We start from the raw sequence: 15,462 nt of genomic DNA on the forward strand, positions 1-15,462 counted from the left end.
TTATAACAAAGGAAGAGGAAAGTACTTAAGCAGTTGGGAATTGAAAATTTGCACAGGCAAAAAAGAGAATAATGATCCTTGAATAAGTCTCTTTATGTTCTTAGTGTAGTCTACTTGCAAGCCACATTATATCATAATCAGACTAAAACTGTATTTGAAGTAGCAAATTTGAGAGTAACAGAAATTGCTATCTTTATTAACCAAGGTAATAATGTTCATTGAAGTCAAAAACGGATATAAAGAATTATGTACCTTAGTGTAGTCTACTTGAGTGCCAAGTTATATTGAAATCATACCAAAACTGTAGGAGGAATAGCATTTTGAAAGAATTTCACAGAAATTTCTATTTTTGGTAACAACGCCAACACCGTTCGTCGAAATAAAAAACCGATATACAGAATTATGTATCTTAGTGTAGTCTACTTGTGTGCCAAGTTATATTAAAATCAGACTAAATTTGTAGGAGGAGTAGCATTTTGAAAGAATTTCACAGAAATTTCTATTTTTAGTAACAATGCCAACACCGTTCGTTGAAATCAAAAACCGATACACGGAATTATGTATCTTAGTTTAGTCTACTTGTGTGCCAAGTTATATTGAAATCAGATCAAAACTGTAGGAGGAGTAGCATTTTGAAAAATTGTTTACAGACAGACAGACAGACGGACGGACGCCGGACGCATTACTATCGCATAAGCTCTTCTGGTCTCTGACCAGTAGAGCTAAAAATTGTAATTACATTGGCGTCAGAAGCAAATTGAAAGTGGGGGGGGCTAAGTCTAATAATTTTTTTTTTACCTTCTTAAACACGTTACAAGCAAAAAAAAAAAAAAATTTCCAAAAGGGGGGGGGGGGGGGGGGGGGGGGTTCGAACTTTAGTACTTAAATTTTTCTCCAAACACCAAAACTTTACCCATTTTTAGCCTATACTGCTAGGTGTCTATGGAAAGTGGGGGGGGGCTAAACCTACGAAACAAGGCTAAGTCCCCCCCCCGGTTCCGACGCCTATGAATTACGTGTACAAGAACCAGAAACATCATATATGTAGGCTTTCGTGAACAGGGAAAGTCAATATACTTATAATTAAATCTGTAAATCCAAAGTGCAAAATTACCGGTAGCTATTCACCATGCTAATTGCTCAGAAATTTTCCATCTATTCACAAAATTTTCTTATAACAATAGAGAATATAGAGTATATTGAAAAAGAAAAGGCTCATTAGGGGCCGCAAAATTTCAAAGCCGTTCATATAGTATTTAAATTTTCCCGCCGAAATATTGCCAAAAACAAAAATCAATCAATCAACATCCAAAATAATAAACTAAACTTGACTCTGATATCCAAAAATCAAACATTTAGTTAACATGTATTTCTTTTACGCTCTCCGGATAAAACACCATCTCTCCGCACGGATCAGCAGGTGGTAAAGTTTTTCTCCATGATTTCGGCTTACAGTTTGATTGTGGGCAATCGGTGACTTTGAAAGCTTTATTCATACAAATGAGTATTTCCGAAATCCATGTCGTATTCTGCAATATAAAAAAAATTAAGAGTATAAAAACAAAATTGAAGTTTGTAGGCTTTTTTGTTTATGAAAGATAACGCTTAATTTAGTCTAATTTCTTCTTGCCCTGTGTTAAACAAAACTCATTGAGTGTAAATCTTGTTGAATGTGTTGTTCCCCACTTCTAAACACTTAAGTCCAATGAACTTTACTTATATTATCTTTATCTACAAATACAATAATGAATAACATAAAATATATTTGAAATGGAAGAATTTGCCTAAAGACTATTAAGAAAAACAGATTAAAAGATAAAAATTAAATTTCATATTATAGTGTAACTCCTGAAATAACTTGGTTAAGTATTGAGTTAAGAATGTTTGTTTATTTGAATTTATGTAAACATACCACATTTTTACCATGCAGATCAAGTACATGTATCAAACAAATTAAGTATTTTGATTTCAGCGTGTTCAGGTGTATATATAGTATTGTGCCAGTTCACAGCTTTAACATTGCTAACCTCTGCGTTTCCACATAAGACAAGTGGCTGTCCCCCTGTTCTCCTTTTCACAGCACGCTCCACCATTGTCAGCTAAGAGGTAAATATTGAATTCAAAAAGGTTGTAAAAAGACAAATTCCACCGATTTAAAATCGCTTTTACAAAATGGAAAAAAATCTTATTCTTCGCCTTCTTAGTAATAACGTCTTATGATTCTATTCCGAGGGTGTCTTTTTCCCTTGAAACAAACTTTGAGGAAATATGTGAGGGTGTGTGTGTGGGTGTGTTTGCTTGTGGGTTATGTCCAGTGAGAAACGGAGTGATTTGCATCGGGATCGATGTGGAATGCTGCTTTGATTTATAGATATCCTCTATGCGAGAGAATGCTCCGCTTTGCAGTGATATTTCAAGATACAATGTACATGTATCTTTGCTTAATAAATTTGAAAATCCCACATCCCAAACCGCATTTACTTATTAAGGGGATGGGATTATAAAAAAAATAAAAATAAAAATAAAAATTATTAATTGTAATTATTTGTGCTGGTACACAATATTCAAATGTATTTTATACAGTGTGAGAGCTTTAAAGTTTATTTTCTATACCGGTCCAAAACATATCGTATCAGACAAGCGTGCAAAACGCCTTTCAAAACAAAGATTAAAAAGTTTATTTGACCAGGGTAAGACCATTCAGTAAAATTGAAAATAAGATGTGTATAATTATATTATTTTATTGTTGTCTACTTATGTACCACATTCTCCTTGAAATCAGGTGACCGATCGTGGAATGCGAAACTGAGAAATACTCAATTTGATTCATTCTCAATTTGCAGAAAATTTTTTGTCAGAACTCTAAATTGCAGTAGCATGGGAGCATTCATGAAAGAAATTCAGAAAAAAATATATTTTGCTACTATGGAAACTTACGGCTGTTTCAAGTAAAGTTTGTGTTGCAGGGTTGGTTTAATAGACTAAAAGTTCATTGTAAATCATACCTCATATGATTTTCCAGGACTGATACCAGCAGATGATAACATACTGTCAAATACAAAAAATATTAAAAGTGGTAAAAAATGGCTTGACAAGAAAATCATATGGGACAATGTTAATTTTAAACATTTCATTTCAGATCCATCAACTAGTGATCACATGTAGTAAAGAAGACAAGAATATGAGACAATGTTAATTCTAAATATTTTACATTTCATATCGCATCAATTCGCCACTAACTATAGACACAATAAACTAAATTCAACAAAATGTTTCTGTAAAACATTGATGTTTTACATGGCACCTTGATATGAAAGGTTAAAATTTCAAGAATTCAAATCAATTTCCAAGGTCAAGGAAACAAAAATCAAAAATACTGGAATTCAAAAAGGGTCTTGTCACAAGGAATACGCCAGTAAAATATGAAAACCGTAGCACTTAATGTTTAAAATTTAAGCCAAAGTTAAAAGTTTTTCAAAAGTAAGTCAGACTCCATGGTCAAGAGGTCAAAAATAATGGGAAGGCCTTATAACAAGGAATGCTATTTAAACTGTTCGAAAGTTACCAATTACCAATATTCAGATTTTCAAAAAGAGATCTGGGTCAAAGCACAGGCCTTTAGATCGCATAGAAAAAAAAATAAAGGTATGGAACTCTTTTCATTTGGTACCTTCTTTCGCCTATAAAATTCTTTTACATCAAATGCTTTATAATATTACTTTCTATCCATATCTATTCATATTTAAAAAATCTTCATTATATGTACTACCAAAGTTCATTCCGTAATCCTTATACTTCTCGAGATATTCTGAAATCAATTCCAATACTGACCTTATTTTTTTTTACTCGACCTCAGCTTGGACCTTTGAAGAGCTACAATAATTGTTAAGCGGGAACGACGGGACAAATTTTCCCCGGAATTTATTCTATATACTCAAATGCATATTTGCTCATATGCATTCGAGCTTTACAAGATTTCCTCTAATTTGATCACATGATCTAACTAATTCACCAACATTTTAGCGGTCTCGTTATTTTTATAATTGAAAGGTATATTATACATTCCGTGAAAAATTCGTTCAACCTTAGCTTCTTTCACATTCATAATCAATATGGCGGTGCAGATGTTGATGTAGACGTGTTTAAATTTATTTTTCGCGAAAGGTATTACGGACATAACCTTACAATCTGGAGTAAGAATGTTGAAAGATTTTGCAAATACTATGCAACTATTCGCTGCACTTCAAACACCGTCTGTTTACATGTGAATGACCAAAGGCCCAATCGAATTTAGAGTAAACATAAAGTAGGTCATTTTTGAAATAATTTTGAATTAAGAATATTTCGAAAAGTGTATTGAATTTCGGAATGAGCTTTGGTAGAAATAAAGATTGTTTACCTATGAATAGATTTAAGTAGAAAGTAAAATTTTAGAGCATTTGATTAAAAAATGTTTTATTAGCGAAATTGGGTACTCAGTGTAAGTCCATACCTTTATCCTTTTTTACACACACAATTTTGTTTAAGCCATCCAAAGGCCTGTGAGTCAAAGCGTCAAAATTTGATCCCAAGAAAATGTCTAGCCACGCGAGGAATACTTTTTCGTAAATTCTCTTGTCGCTGTAATACCTTGTTACAGTGTATCAAATAAATATCCTATATTTGTGTTGTATTTTAGCTGACTTGTTTTACACTTCTAGTTGTCAGAGGTTTTTTTTTTTAATACTAAATTTGACTTTAAAAAGTTTTTTCATCTTATCAATACAAAGTGGGGATGTTAGGTGGGACCGTTCATCAGGGGATGTTTACTAGTACTCCTCTCGATCTCACATCACCTCTGGAATTTCCATTGGTCCATGTTCGATGCCCTCTTCACATTATTGTATTGGTTGTTGATTTTTTTCGGATGAGTACTAAACTGTCATCTTCACCTTTTATAGTTTTAAGGTCTCGCCCGATGTACCCATAACATTCATTTTAAAGTACCGAGTCGTTTTAGCATTTGAAATAAATCTCAACTAGGATTCGGGCACACGACCTTCCTATGACGAGCCATCCCTCTACCGACTAAGCAACCATGACGGTAATGGTCTTGTCGAAGAAATATTCATGTGAAATATGAAAGCCAAAGCTCCAACCTTTCAAAAGGTAAGGGGAAGGTTAATATTTTCCTTACAACTGACGGACGAACGGTGCAAAAACTATCTGCTCTGGGGGTATTAAATTAATGGATTTTTGTATGTTGAATGTCTATAATTCAATCCTGATTCATTTCAAAAATACATTGATTTTTACAAGGTGTGGTACCTCTAGGAAATTTTAGTCTTACTCTTACCTGCTAACATCATTGATTAAACGAAGGTCGAGAGTTTTGTTAAAATACTTCAGTTCTGTGTCAGTTTCTTTTACTATTGTTGCACATCTTCCATGTGCTTCCCATTCGTGTTTCCTAAAATAAAATAAAAGTGAAAAAATTGCTCTAGTATTCTTCACTGACGACATATGTCAAAAATAATGTACACATTTTCTACTCCTCAAGAATCAAATGCAGATTGTGCTATCCCACTAACATTGTTATAAGTAGTAAAATCATAAGTCGTTGTAATGTTGTTACTTTAAAATTTGCATAATGAGAGAAAAATTTCTTTGTCTAGGACAGTCAGCCCAATACAAGTTTAAATAGTATGCTTGTCGCTTGCGAAGCGCAGTTTTTAGAGTGTTTGCTCTGCATGCACGTACAGTCGCGGAGCCAGGAGCTTATTCTTTCGCCGCGGGTTCGAATCTACCATGGAACGTAAAGACCCCATCCATCGGATGGGTCTGTATAAACTGAGGTTCGATGTTGAAGTAGGTGCTTTAGCGTTTAGGTACCGAGCACCAGTCTAAATGGAGACCTGCGCCCAAGATACCAAGTGGCAGCGTATCAGATGAATAATTCAAAGTGAAAAATTCTTAAAAAGAAATAAAACAAATCCGTCTAGCTTCTCTTCATGAAATTCATCAGGAATGGTGTATGGTTTAAATACCCTTTACACATCAAGTCAAATTAGTATGAAATTAAATTTGAATATGTAAGAAAATAAGTTATATAATAAAATTATATCAGTACACCGTGTTCTATAAAACGAAATATTTTTGAAGAGGAAAAAACCAATCACTTCACTTATTTTTCAAGATATCTCTTCCTTTGTTCATTTTGGGAAATACTTCACATCCTAAGTCCGTAATAATAAAATTTAAGAATTTATTCACTGGACATTGACTTGGTATTTCTCCAAAGAAGAAAATGCTAGTTTCAGTTATCAGATTTAATTTCTACAATTACTTAGCTTTAAAACCACAATAAATAACATTATTAATTTATAATTTTATCATATTGTTTTATAAAAAAAATCTAATTGTAATGCAACAAATCAAGTTTATTTAATCATTGCACAACAAGATGTCCACTGGTCTCCAATTTTTATATGTTTATGAGTTTGATATAATTTTATTGTAGAACTTATATTCTGACATATTTAAATGTAGTTTCATACTAATTTGACTTGATGTTAAAAGGGTATTCCTGATGAATTTCATGGAGGGAAGCTAGACATAGAAGCCTATTTACGACAGCTTCTCGTACAGTCATGTATATAGCATGTCAATGACTCAAAATTTTTATTTGCTGCATTAATATAATGAATCATCTATTTTTGGACACATTATCATGGCCAGAAATACGATTTTCTTTATGCATAATCGTTTGAATAATATTTATTATAGAAAATAAAATCCTGCAAATCAATTTAAAGTATATGGTTTTTGTTTTCCTTTGGTGTCTTTTTAATTTTTGTTTGATTCATGTTTGCATTTTTGTGTATAAAAAAAATCAAGGCAATTTGATATTTTTTGTATCAAGCTTTAAAGGATTTAAATGCTGATCTGTTTACATATGATATTGTTTAATTTTAAAGAATGAAAGAAAAATGTTTGGAGTCAATAATGAATGCACATTTTGATATATTGACCTTTCTTTTAAACATCCCTCTACCAGAATGTTTTATAACTTGCGTAATTAAAAATTTTCATTAAATTAAATAATTATAACAATTTTGAAATTTGAGGTACTGACCAAAACTGACGAGTGACAAACTGAAAGTATATGTTCGACTCACCAGAAGTCATACTGAGGTCTATCAGGCAGCTGATTTGGCCAGTATTTGTTTAGTCTGTCTAACAAGACCTGAAGAGAAAAATGTAATTTTTACAGTGTACAATATGTCGTTTTGATTAACTTCATAGTGGTTAAAACTACCTAAGCTTTAAATTGCTCATTTATAGTATAAAAAAAGAAAATATCAATTATTGATATTATTTGACAATTGAATTATCATCTCTCTGTAGTAGTACCTGTAATCATCACATAAGATTAAACTCTTTTGATAAGACAGGCTTCAAAATTTAGCTGCATAGACACTAAAGGCATTGATCCCCCACTTTTTTTTTTTTAATTTTCAAAATAAGAGATCGACATGATTTCCCTTAAATTTTCGAGTATTCTTATATTCATTCCTTGTACATGTTATCGATAATGTAACCTTTCTGTCTCTATAGGCTGTTTTAAAAATATCGTCATGTATATACTGTAGATCACTAAATTTTCGCGACACGTTATTTTCGCGAAATAGGCATTAATTCTTAATATCAATTCTCTGTAATTATCAAACAATATCAATAATGCTTGGCCACGCTATATTTTCAATTTCTATGAAACTTTTTGTGTGTACTCACATTGTCACATCATTCATGGTTTTATATTTTTTTATTTCAAAAAATGTCTCGCTGCCATGGTAACGGCACCTATTGTTTCCCCTGTAAATTCTTCCTAAAATTTGACCAAAAAACGTGATTTTGTAGGTTTTACTGAATAAAAATGAGCTTAAAGGAAGCAAGAGAATGGGAAAATCTACTTTTGTTTCAAAACTACCATTAGTCCTCTCTAGTATAACAACATAATTTTTTAAAAATTGTAATTCTACATAATGGCTTAATAACGATTAGCTTTGGGGATTTTGGCATTTTGCCAAATTGAGAAAATTACCATTTTAGACCCCTTTTCAAAGCCATTTTTTAATACTTTGCACACTGATTTGAAATTCAGGAAACAGTGCATTGTATAGATGGTACATAAGTTAGTTTAAACACATTAAAATATTTATGGGACACTTCAACATTTTTTTTTTTAAAAGCTGATGAAAAATTACCCAAAATCATTAAGTTCATATAGAAAAGATATGTTCCTTTCTACCTGTTTTGATGTCATTTACAGTAAAATTAGTCCATATCTAGGAGAAGTGTCATGTAAAAATATTCACATCCCATTTCCAAGAGCATTAATACATGTAAATATGTTCTTAGATAAGAGAACTGTGAACACCTGCACAAAATGCCCCCCCCCCTTCCGTAAAACTGACAATTTTGAAGTACATGTAGACTAACCAGGGCATGTATCAAGTTTCCTTATCCTATCCCCTTAGATTGAAACTTATATGAAATAAAATTTTCCCTATCCATTCTCTATTACTATGGAAACAGGAATGCAAGATTTGTTACCATGGAGACAGGAATACCAGATTTTTAACCAAAATGGCTGCGTTTAACTTAATTCCCAAAACTACACTTATTTACTTTTTTATAAAACCTGTGTAATGACTTAAATGTGAATGTGAACTAAATTTTTTGGCATCTTAAATTTGCATCTTTATGATGTTGCAAAAATATAATGCATTTTGTAATGCTATGCCAAATAATTGCAAAACCTTGTGGCTTTTACTTTTTCAAGATTTGGTCAAACTTGAAAAATTCTGAAATGAAACTAAAACAAGCAGGGCATTCATAATATTTTACTCATTTCAACTTCTTACTTTGTATAATTACTTATTAAATTCATGGGCAACTGCAAACCACAGACACTTTGAATGAAGTAAAAAATTTAACCCCCCCCATTCTGATTTTTTCTTTTAAAACTTATGAAACATGACTTTAAACTTGAGAAAAATTACATTGGTTTAAACAAAAATCACATCCTATTGGGTAAGTTAACTTGGATTCAAACATAAATATCCAACAATGGAAAACTTTAAACGTAGTGTTTGGCATATAATTAATAATTAGGTTTGCAATGGATCTTTTGTATTCTGTAAAGTCAGTTGAAACAATGCCCCCCCCATGAGACACTGTCCCCCACAAGTATCATTTTAAGGAAGTTCTTCCTTACATTTTACTAGGTTCCTGCCAACATCTCATCACACCAACTATATCAATCTCCTTTTTTTTTTCACATGTTAATATAAATTCTGAAAACAAGAGAACTTTTCGCTTTTTTATTTTTTATATATGCAACATTTAGAGTACATGTATTCTCAACTACGGTACATATCATTATATTTACATAACAAATTCTACTGTTTCTGCTGCTCTGAAAATCTTGATTTTTCAATTTTAGAGTTTTTGTTGGTCAGGCATGTACCAATAATGACCTACATTGACATACGCAAGTAACACTGATAATTAGTTAATGAGAATTATGTTGAGTTGAGTTTTTTTTGGCAAGGTACAGAATAAAGCATGATAAGTTCTAAAACATATTGTTTTACAGCATAAGATTTGAGGATGCCATCACATAATATGATAAACATGTTCCTATTATATTTGAACTTTGACATCTCAAACACTGATATCTTGAAGACAGTACAAGTATGTTGAAGTAGGTTGGAATTCAGCTTTAAACATGGCATCCCTTCTCAACCTGCAATGGTAAATAATTCCTGCACTTTCCAATATACACTGATTTCAAGCTAATTAATTGTGTATGTAATCCTTTAGAAAGTTGTTTTCTTTATTCTAGTATAATAATTCTTCTGTTACTGGGCAGGTATTAAATTTTGTTTATAAAAAAAGAAATAAGCAAGGTTTAGATTTAGATATAAAACTGAAATATTTTTTAACAGTTAAAGGACAGATGATACAAACAAACTTTTGTCAAAGAATTTGAAAATAACAACTGGGGTCATATTCAAATCAGTAAAATTAATAACTTTCTTCAAGTACTTTTTAATTTTTAGTTCATATTTGCATAAAAATGGAATTTGAAGTGAAAAATATTTGTAAAGATTAATAAGGATAGTTTCAAGAGGGCAGACTTTTGAACATCACAGAAGGTTTACAATTTCTTAATATTCTAGAAATTTATTAATAGCATCATTAATTTGCAATTAAATTATGCCAAAAAATATATACCAATCCAGGCATCCATTTTTTGTTTGTATCATCTGTCCTTAATTTACTTTCATATTTTAAGAATGGTAATACCTTGAAAAGAACAAAATCTAGGCTGTCCACTTTCTTGCAGAATGCACTTGAACTTCAGTCATGGCCTATTTGGTCCTGTTTTGGTTTACTGGTCTTACTTTTTCTTTATTCATCTTATATGGTAAATCCTTTGATGAAAAAATGATGAAAATAATTATTTTCCTTGGAACATGATCAAAAGGAAAATTCATTTCATTCATATACAGACATGTTCATGTGTGTGGTCATCTTACCAGTAGTGAATATTTGCCTGAGTATCAAATAATTTGTTTAGAATATTATAAAACATGATCAGTGTGTATAAAACAAATATCATTATAAATCAGAGGTGAATATTCTACACACATGTACATGTATATAGTTTTATTATACCCTCCACTTGAAAAGTGGTAGGATATACCGTAATCGGTATGTCCATCTAGCTGTACGTCCATCTGTCTGTACGTCCGTCTGTCTGTTACGCTTTTGGGTACCCATCTCTTATTATCCGCAACTCCTCTTACATGTATACCACTGCAATGAGTGACATTTAATTAACCTTTCACAGAATCTTTATTACATATTGCCATTGTGCACCTCCTATTTTACTTTTTGATTCGACGCATATTTTGGGTTTCCTGGCCACAGTAAAACATGGATTTGTCATCAGTTATAACCATATGGGAGGCAGGGGGTATCATTTAGTGAGCTCATTGCTCACAGTACCTCTAGTTAACATGGTTAAATTTTGTTTTAACACTAATACATATGTACAAGTGTACATATATATTTTTTAACTGTTTGCTAGTTGAAAAGATTATCATTATTCACACAAAATTGAATTATAGATTATTATGTACCGGTACTTCACAGACGAATGAAAGAGTCTATATAAACAAAAATAACTCAATATTTCCAGTGCAATCTTAACCTACATGTAGATCTATTTTGTCAATTCATATAGTACAGTTTTGGATATATATTATAAATTTTAAGTTTAAAAGATAGAAGCTATTAAATAAAACAATGACATCAAAACAAACATGGTGTTTTCCTATTTTCTGCTTATGAACATCACATGACCATATTTTGCTGATATATAGAATACTAGGCCTATTTAAAAAACTTAGCTACTTTATGCTTGTGCTCACACATTATAAACGTTTGATGCACTTTTATTATAGAAACAAACTTGCTCTAGTTAATATTTTAACAACACAATTCTGTAAAATATGTGCCTAATGCCAATAAAGAATTGAAATAATAGGATAAACAATGAATGAAAACTGACAGAAGTGGAAATTTATACTATAAAGATAAATAATGTTCACTTAAAAGTCTCTCTCACCACATCATAAAAAGTAAACATACTGAATGGCACAGATTTTATACAATCTCTATAGGCCCTATAGACATGATAGACATTTATATTTCGGGGGGGGGGGGGGCGGGGAGTAAGCTGTATCACCAAGTGATGTTTATATGCTTCAAATTCATTTTTATTAATAAAAATAATTAATTCACTGGTCAGAAAGTCAAACTGTCAAAAGGTATAGTTCGCTTGATTTGATAAGGACCACTGACCACTACCGGTAAAATAACTGTGTATTGTAAGGCAAATAAAATTAAGAAAATATGCATTTGTTAATCTTGATATTTTTGTAATGCTCAGTATATACATAAATTTACCTTCTGTCTTCATTGTTTAGGATGTCTAGCCTTCTTTTCTTCTTCCAGACTGTAAAACTTTGATGAGGTCTTTCGCCAGAAAATTTTCATTGCTGTTTACTAAATACACATTGTACCTCCAAACGTTAGAGAGTAGTTCAAGGGAAGTAATTAGGAAGCAAAAAATGCTTCAAAATGTAGAAAAAAGTAATCTTTACCTTTGGATTCCTTTTACATCTTTGAGTCTCCCACCAATATTTTACATATTTTGATATAATCAAATATCAGCCTTTCATAATTAATTATTACTAAATTTGTAATCAGTGTGCCTTTTTTGTTTTAAGCCTCTAAAAACTCCACTAAACCAATCACATATCTGATATGTTATAATATGTAAAATGGCCATTTACTATTGAGAGATTAGATTAAAACTACAGATATAATTACTTTAATCTGTAGTATTAAATTTAAATAATGAAAACATATTAAGTTATCCCTTTCTATTTCTGGACACAGTTTTTCTTGATAAGTACACAGTTTTCAAAATTAACAAAATTGAGAATTTTGCACCCCGTTTCTATGGCAACCAAGGGTCTATTTCATAAACCCACTTTAGATTTTATAATTAATGACATAGCTCTTTAAAATTATTATAAAAAAATCAAAATGTTTTTCTATGCGTGGCCAACCAATTTTGATAATTACAGAGAATTGATATTAATAAGCGAGACAAAATTTTCACGAATTGTGGTTATTCCTCTATGCAATCCTAAGGAATACTATTAAACGCGAGAATTAAATTTTCGCGAGCACACTGTCTCGCGTAATTACACGTAAATAAAGTTCACGCAAATAAAAAGTGATTTACAGTATATAGCAAGAAGGCATGTACTTCTCTCGTCTTAAAAGCCTCATCTGCCTCAATCTTCCTGTGATTGTATATTAAAAAATGGCTAAGTAAGGGGTGTGCTTACATCAATAATATGTAAGACATTTAATTTATCTTCTTTCATTCTTCATTTCAATATATAATCGCCGTTAATTGTAAACATTTCAATTAAATTTCTCTTATCAAGGGTTTACTTGCGAAAAATCTTTGGGATATCAAAAACTTGAAGAACTTGTCTGACAAAAATGTTCACTCCATATGCAAAAAGACAGAATAGAATTTCCGGAATATTGCAAGACCTTTAAGAGACAGGGAAGGATCGGCCCCATCCGAGTTTACAACACTCCAGAAACAGAGAGTTGGAATTATACGGACAGGGTCTATCGAGGGTGTTTCAAATGAACAGGATATGTGTGGGGATGCAAACAACTTCAGCTTTTTAATACTAACAAGATATGATTGTGAAACTCAGATGTCCCAGCATTATAACAGTTTATTGCAAACCGTAGTTTCTGATATGCAAATCAACCTTCAAGGACAATGATCAAAATGGTTGATCGGACTGAATTTATATACCTGTGAAATATGAAATCTGCACTTACTGTTCAAAGGTTATGATCATTTGATTTTTTAAATGCAAATGAAATGTGTTTGATGAGAAATTATGAACCATATGGCCAATATGAATGAAAGGTTATGCTAAAAATACGAACCATTATTTCACTTTCCTTGAATGGATGGGATATGCTGCAACCCCGTGGAGCACAATCACCGTTACTGTAACCAGGCCTAACGAATACAATATTAATCATAAATTGCTTGTTTTTTTTTTTTTGGGGGGGGGGGGGGTATTAAACTACCTGCTTTAAGTATCATGAATAAGCATTTTATTCAAGTATAACAGGAATTTTCTTGACACGTGTATCTGGCGGGTACTCCTTAATCAGAGTTCTTCCACACGACAATTTATTATTGAGTCAAGTCAAATAAATTAGTTAAGAAATACATTTTCGTTTCAGTAACAGACTATAAATAAGCTTTCAAGTTTTTGCTGTACTGTACCTTGTACAGGTCTATTTTGCTACTTTTGTTGACAAAGACTTATTAAAATGTACCTTAAAAGCTTCCTAATTATTCGTAGATGTAACATTTATATGTTCATTTTCAAGCATGATTATCCATATGAACACGAGAGAAACGATTTCTTCAGAATTTTTTTCTTGATTGACGACAAAGGGTTGACAATGAATGGATTTTTATGTAGAATTACTCTGTCTTTAAAATTAGACAGCCATATGCTTCTTTGTAATGGAATATCTTAATAATTGGTGTGAAACTCAACAGACGTAACTTTTAAACTTTTTCCTGTATTTAAAAGGAGTATTAATTATTTATTCTGCCTTTGTGGTGCTTAAAATGAAAATCCCTTATCTTTTTCAATGTTATCTTGCTTTATATTTGCCTACTTACCAAAGACCATGAATTTCCCACATCTTTGCAGGAACAACACACTTTTTGTCCTTTTAAAGAAAAATATTTATCAGGAAACTTTTTCTATAAATTTATAAGTTTTAGTAGTTTTGCCTTGTAAAGAGCTGGGCAATTAACCCCTTTCCTAACGCCAACCTCTGAGAAAAAAAGAGACTTTTGCGTATTACTGTTTTCTTGTACGTTCGAAATTTTATCGAAATACACTTTAGGTATAACATTAGGTATAAAAGATATTCAACGTAAAAGAAGAATGCTAGGAAATAAATTAAAGTACATGTAGATAATTTAAAAGTTCTTTTCTGTTCAATTTCTGTTTCAAGATTTGATCATTTCCCCTTTAAATAACTGTGTCCAAAGCAATTGCCAAAGGTGATTTTTTTAAAAAAAAATACATGTACTTACAACCAAATTACAAAATTTACACATCGTGACTGGCCAAGTCAGAGTCAATACAAACGAATCCCATTCCCTCTCCTCATTGTACACTCTGAAACAAATATCAAATGTTAATACGTTTCTTCATAAAAAATGAGTAAAAAAATAAAATAAAACATTCATGTGATAAAATGAAAGGTATACGTCGAAATGATGCCAATTATACAAATGCATTGAGCAATGCGGTTCTTCATCTTCATTTCGACTGTTTTAGGAATTCACTCGCAACATGAAGTAAATTAATCAAGCACATGACATTAAGTTTCCTGGTTACAAGGAAATACATAAAGTTTAAATGTTAAACTACTTAAATGAATCTTTGATACGGAAAATAATTGAAAATTTTTATAAGGGATCAGTACGGGCAAATATGTTGAAAAAATATATGAATTCAAAACTGTGTATGTAAACTTCCGTGATTAACGTTAATACAGAAAGCTAAAGTGGGCTCTAGCTATGGCCGTTATATTGACGTTGTTAGCAAATATAAGCTAATAGTGGGCCGTATTTTTGCGGACTTGTTTCATACAAAATGGTGTTCTTTGTTTTCATACTGAATAGGACGATAGATATTCTGGTCAATAGGTAAGGCTAACGGCGGGCATTCCCGGTCAACTGGTCCGGGATGCTTACTCCTCCTTACGTAC

General features: G+C 31.6%; 1 protein-coding gene and 1 long non-coding RNA gene across 2 annotated transcripts; both read right to left on the reverse strand.

The window, feature by feature from the left end:
• Positions 1–1,016: 1,016 nt before the first annotated feature.
• LOC134258322 (ribonuclease Oy-like) lies at positions 1,017–15,074 on the reverse strand. The gene is made up of 9 exons (XM_062740849.1): positions 14,960–15,074; positions 14,783–14,867; positions 14,360–14,409; positions 13,603–13,678; positions 7,158–7,225; positions 5,336–5,449; positions 3,006–3,048; positions 2,028–2,099; positions 1,017–1,529 (listed from the first exon to the last, which is right to left on the reverse strand). The coding sequence occupies exons 1-9, from the start codon at positions 15,013–15,015 to the stop codon at positions 1,356–1,358; spliced, it is 738 nt and encodes a 245-aa protein (XP_062596833.1). The 5' UTR covers positions 15,016–15,074; the 3' UTR covers positions 1,017–1,355.
• On the reverse strand, positions 9,351–12,105 carry LOC134258323 (uncharacterized). Its single transcript, XR_009990143.1, has 3 exons — positions 12,022–12,105; positions 10,354–10,481; positions 9,351–9,790 (listed from the first exon to the last, which is right to left on the reverse strand). It is a non-coding gene; the product is annotated as an uncharacterized LOC134258323 (long non-coding RNA).
• Positions 15,075–15,462: the final 388 nt, after the last annotated feature.

Source organism: Saccostrea cucullata, unplaced genomic scaffold, assembly GCF_032062105.1.
Source record: "Saccostrea cucullata isolate Sc308-1 unplaced genomic scaffold, CSIRO_AGI_Scuc_v1 ctg13433, whole genome shotgun sequence".
In the NCBI taxonomy this organism is placed as follows: Eukaryota; Metazoa; Mollusca; class Bivalvia; order Ostreida; family Ostreidae; genus Saccostrea; species Saccostrea cuccullata.

What these genes read in the sequence shown, in the direction of transcription:
- LOC134258322 (XM_062740849.1), bottom strand. Translation starts at nt 15,015, where the DNA reads ATGAAGATGAAGAACCGCATTGCTCAATGCATTTGTATAATTGGCATC. An exon ending in AGACCTCAGTATGACTTCTG is followed by an intron (nt 5,450 to 7,157) that starts GTGAGTCGAACA and finishes ATTTTATTTTAG; the next exon opens with GAAACACGAATGGGAAGCAC. An exon ending in TTAATCAATGATGTTAGCAG is followed by an intron (nt 3,049 to 5,335) that starts GTAAGAGTAAGA and finishes TGTATTTGACAG; the next exon opens with TATGTTATCATCTGCTGGTA.